Source organism: Helianthus annuus, chromosome 16 (genome assembly GCF_002127325.2).
Source record: "Helianthus annuus cultivar XRQ/B chromosome 16, HanXRQr2.0-SUNRISE, whole genome shotgun sequence".
Classification (NCBI taxonomy): Eukaryota; Viridiplantae; Streptophyta; class Magnoliopsida; order Asterales; family Asteraceae; genus Helianthus; species Helianthus annuus.
This window is the reverse complement of record NC_035448.2, coordinates 30069894-30075388: the sequence shown is the minus strand read 5'-3', so window position 1 is coordinate 30075388 and position 5495 is coordinate 30069894. Positions and strand designations below refer to the sequence as shown.

The following is a 5495-nucleotide window of genomic DNA, read 5'->3' as shown; positions in this document are numbered from 1 at the left end:
AATTTATATAATATTACAGTAAGCTAAAGTTTTTAAACTCAGAAACCTATTTTAACCTTTAAAAGCCTATGTAAAATTACCAGAATGCCCCTACGGTGCATAGTTGGTTATAAAAGGTATATTTTTCATATATTAAGTACCCTACTGATATAACTCATTAAAATACATATTTTTACTAATCTAATCAGACCTGGAACACAGTTTTATAAATAAACTCTTTTATGGGCATTATAGTTACCAAAATAACCTTATGGAACTTATTTTGGTTTAAATTGCTTTTTGGGCATAAATGTTAATGTATTACTGATATATTAACATAATTTGAGCATAATAATGATTAAGACCTGTATATAATTTTTTTTGGTTACCCGTTACGCGTTTACGCGTTCGGATCGGTTTACGTGACTAGTTTACGTAAAATAGCCAAAACGGGCTTAACCTTGTCATTTAATCCTCATTTTCCAGAATGTGTTTAGTTTACCCATATTATACAAGTATCCAAGCTTGTCGGGTCTAAATCACATTCTATCCCGGTCTCCGCTTAATCTACCGTTTAGGTCCATAAGGTTTCTTTCTAGCTAGCCGGTCTAAGTCCTTGACTTAATTAAAGACCCGGTAGCATCCTAATAGGCTAATTAAACCTTCTATACAGATTAATAGCTTCCGGTAAAAAGTGCCTTTCAAGAACCTTAGGAATTTACTGCTACCATCAGGTAAATACTTTTAACTTATTTTCCCTATACGGGCTTGGTATACGGTATATTAATACCGCTTGGTCGGGTATGGGATTATTTTGTCGGATTGTGATTTAATAAATCCGCATGACCCGTTTTAATCTGTATTATTTGATAACATAAACATTTGGGGGTTAGCGACCGTGTCCTGGATATCCTCGGCTCATTTAAGTTATTAATGGCCACGACCTATGCACGGGGTGCGGGCATGCACCTGACAGATGCAAATGCTAAATATTAAATTACCCACAAGTTGGGGATAACTCCTCTGTGGGTTCTATAAGTGGTGAGTCAGTTAATCATGTCCGGCTTCCAAACCGGCCCCACTTGTATGACAAATATGTAAAGCTGTATACAAGATCTGAATAAAGATTGTCCGAAGTTATAAATGATTTGTGCCATGTGCATCTAAATAAATTTTTCTTAAATATTTTCAAAATGAGTCGGTTAAATTGTATTTACCAGTGTATACTGACGTATTTTCCTAAAGATTGATTTGACAGGTACTTCTCGAAATAGGCTGGAGCTATAGGGTGTTATAGAGGATCTTGCAAATCCAATAGATACCTAGAGTCTGTAGTTTTTTTTTTTTGTTTCTTTGTACTTTATGATCCGCCTGTGGATCTTATTACATTCCACTTTGTATTATTCATGTACTCGAACAGCGACAGACAGTATGGTTTGTAATAGTTTATTCACCCAGCCTTCCGCTGTGCTATATTATTGTGTGTGTTGACAATGATGATATCAACTACGTCACGATACTCCCCGCCGGGCCCACCAGTATTACGTGGAATATTGGGGTGTGACAGGTTGGTATCAGAGCCAACATTGAGTGAATTAAACACTAATCTTTTGTGTTTAATCTCAATGATACAATAAGCACATTCCTTAGACTCTCGAGTCTAGGCAAATGACCTAGGAAGTATCTTTATTTTTTCTTTGCTGTTATTATGTTTTGTTTTGTTTTTTTTGTTTTCTTGTTTCAACAGGAAATTCACCATCATGCCTCCAAGAGTAAGAGGACGAGGCAAGGGTCCCATGCGTGGGGGACCGTCATCAGCTGGACCATCACACAGACGCACTCCATCGGCGTCCCTATCCTCCTCCAACTCTCACGATATGTGGGGTCAACCTTACGAGCCGGCAAGACACTCAGTCTCGCTAAGCTCATCGCCTTCTTTTCATCTGTCTTTCGGGCCGTTTGCACCAGACGAGCCCGAACACTCTCACCACTCTCAACAATCTCACCATTCGCACGACTCCCCGGGACATAACTCTTTGCAATCTCACTCGTTTCATCATTCTGACTCCCCCTACTCCCCGGGACAGTTCAACCCAGCCGATTATGTTAATGATTTTCTTGGCTACAACCCATTGGGCCTGAGGACCATTTCTCTCAGGAAATGGAGATGGATGATGACCCCAACCCGGAGATGCAAACAGGAACCCCGGGCCACCCTATCAGCATATCTAGTGGGTCTCCGTTTCAGGGATCCCCTTACCGTGGGCCTGATTCCTTTCAGGAGAGGATGGGTACCTATGATTGGTATTTTACCCCTTCCTACCATAGCTCTCCAGCCCAACTACCTTTGGTTGAACCTCAACTTCAAGCTGTTTCACCACCACCACTCCCGGTAGAGGAGCCACCGCAGCCACCTCCCGAGCCTCCTAGGCGAAGGAGGAACGCACGCATGTCCGTGCGAGGAGGACCCCGTTTCAGTTCTCCTCATGGTTCGAGTTCCTATCCCCCTATCCCAGAGGACCCCCAGTTGGGCGGACCCTCAAACGCGGCACCGGAGGCTAATCCTCCGCAAGCTTCTTATGCACCACATCAGCCGCCTGCGGGTTTTGATAACCCAATCCCGACATACCCAGGTTCATCCGGGTACAATCCTTATGAGAACCCGTCGGGGTATCCATCGGGCTATGGAACTCACGACCCATATCTTACGGCTGTGCAGTATCATCACCTTTATCCTTCTACTTACCTTTCTATGCATCCAACTGAATACCCGATTCAGGGTTATCAGTACCCTCCGTACCAGGCACCTCCTCCCCAGCAGCTACAGCAACAGCAACAAACTCAGGAAATTCTGGAGAGGCTAGATAAGGTTGAGAACAAGGCTAGGAAGAACAAGGAAAGGCATACTAGCTTTATGAAAGGCCTTGCGAACCTTATCAAAGGGAAGAAGAAGTAGAGGGTTGTTTTGTTTCTTGATTAATGTAATCGTGTCCCTGCGAGGACATTTGTTTAGTTTCAGTATCAAGTCCCTGCGTGGACTTATTTTCCTTTCTGTATGCCCCTGCGTGGGTAGTTTGTCTCTTCCTAAGTCCCGTTTAGGGCAGTTGTTTTTGTTTTCATCGTAATGAAGTTTCAACTTTGGTCTTATTTGTGTATTTTATTACACCCTGTTATCTCTTTTCAATTTATAAATTGATCTGCCAAAGAAATTCTTAGAGGTATAACCTAGCCAAAGTATTAATTGGCTATGATGGTACAACCTTTTAAGATAGCAAATCTCTGTTAACATCTGAAAACATGTTAACATTCCCAGCTGTGCTGTGCGAGAACCCACACAAGCTTCCAAAAGGTACTTGGATCCTTCCAAGTCACATAAAGCCAAAATGATCAATGCGAATCATGGCTAGTAAACATCAGTGTGATGTGTACACCAAGGCATCCATTTGAGATGCATGCTTTTAAGCAAAGGTGTAAAAATGACAATGAAGGTACAATTTATAAACTTCTTGTCAAAAAGGCGATGAACTTTGTTCAACCCTTAAAAGATCGCTGATCTTTAAAAATCGTTAGATAAATCTTAACTCGTCCTTGTGGCAAGCTTCCTAAGCTATTTAAATGTCATCCGATACGAGCTTAATAATGAATAAAATGTCTGTTACGACATTGGCAGTTGTGAAATTTTTATCTTTCCCCTGCCCAATAATGTAAAGAATAATGCATTCTATTAACTTTTAGTTATGGCTTGAAATGGTCTAAATGGCTTAATAATACCATGACATCTGCTCATCAATGCGATGAATCTATATGTAATTTAAAATATTATTATTGTCTATATTATAGCATTCAGAAATGGCTGGCTCAGACGAAGCAAACAGTCATCCAGCAGAGGGCAACACCACAATCAATATTACTGGTGCCGAACTGCAAGCTCTAATCACCGCTGCAGTTTCTCAAGCGGTAGAGGCTAAGTTTAAAGAGCCGAGTGTTATTCGGTCTCAAACTCTTTCGAGAACCCATTCTCAACCACATACTCACAGGAAAAGTGAGTCACTGCACTCGTCTAACCAGGGTAGTGTACCCAAGAAGCAGGTTGTCATTGAGCCTACCCCTAGGCATGCCAAGGGTTGTACATACAAGTATTTTGTTTCCTGTAAGCCAAGAGACTTTACAGGAGAAAAAGGGGCGATAGATTGTATGAAGTGGTTAGATGAGATGGAAACGGTGATAGATATTAGCGGTTGCGCTAAAGAAGATGTGGTCATGTTTGTCTCCCAGTCTTTTAAGGGCGATGCCCTTACTTGGTGGAAAGCACTTGTACAGTCCACTGGGAAAGTGCATTTGTATAATCTTTCATGGGAGAAGTTTGTTGATCTGGTAAAGGACACTTATTGTCCTTAGCATGAAGTAGAGCGCATAGAGACTGATTTTCTCACCCTCGTGATGAAGGATCTAGACTGTAGATCCTATGTGACTAGTTTCAATTCCATGTCGAGGCTTGTACCGTATCTAGTCACACCTGAGCCCAAGCGCATTGCACGTTTTATTGGTGGTTTGGCCCCTGAAGTTAAGGGGAATGTTAAGGCTTCAAAGCCAACCACCTATAGATCCGATGTGGATCTATATTTATCCCTCACTTTGGATATTGTGATGAGTAGGGCAAAGAAAACTTCTGAAGAGGGGAAGAGAAAAAGAGAGGATGATCAGACCTCTCACTCAAACAAGAAAGGAAAGGGGAACTCTGGTTCCAAGAAAGGGCAAACTGGTGATAAGCCCAGGTGTAAAACTTGCCACAAAAGGCATTTTGGCAAGTGCAACCGGGACCCATAGGCCAAACTATGTGGGATCTGCAAGAAAATGGGGCACAAGTCTGTCGAGTGCCGGAATATTAAGGATGCAACTTGTTATGGTTGCAATGAAAAGGGGCACATCATGACCAATTGCCCCAAGAATGCGAAGAAGCCTGAAGAGGCTAAGAAGAACAATGCCAAGGTGTTTCAGATGCAGGCACGGGAAGCGGTGACTGATGATAACGTCATAACAGGTACCTTCCTCATCAATAATATTTATGCTAGAGTCTTATTTGATTCCGGGGCTGATAAGTCTTTCGTAGATCATAAGTTTTGTAAGTTGTTGAAATTGCCTATTAAGACTCTAGACATAAAATATGAGGTAGAACTCGCTGATGGTACCTTAGAATCAGCTTCAACCCTTCTTGATGGATGTTCCATATCCATTAGGAACCATTCTATCCCGCTGTCCCTCCTGCCAATGAAATTGGCTGGTTTTGATATAGTTTTAGGCATGGATTGGTTGTCGCATAATCAAGCCCAAATTGCCTGTGATAAAAAGCTTATCATTATCGAAACCCCCTCCGGTGAATCAATCACTATCCAAGGAGACACACAGTACGGTGTGACAACCGGTAATTTTCGGTTTCTAATTACATGATTAACAAACGTTTAGGCAATAAAAAAATAGTGTTTAAGGCACGAATTAACTAAATTAGGCTATTGGAA

General features: G+C 41.7%; 1 protein-coding gene across 1 annotated transcript; it reads left to right on the top strand.

The window, feature by feature from the left end:
• The first annotated feature begins 2140 nt into the window (after positions 1–2140).
• LOC110919186 (extensin-2-like) lies at positions 2141–2935 on the top strand. The gene has a single exon (XM_022163464.1). The coding sequence runs from the start codon at positions 2141–2143 to the stop codon at positions 2933–2935; it is 795 nt and encodes a 264-aa protein (XP_022019156.1).
• The last annotated feature ends 2560 nt before the right edge of the window (positions 2936–5495 follow it).

Coding starts and splice junctions, on each gene's coding strand:
- LOC110919186 (XM_022163464.1), top strand. CDS start 2,141: ATGGAGATGGATGATGACCCCAACCCGGAGATGCAAACAGGAACCCCG.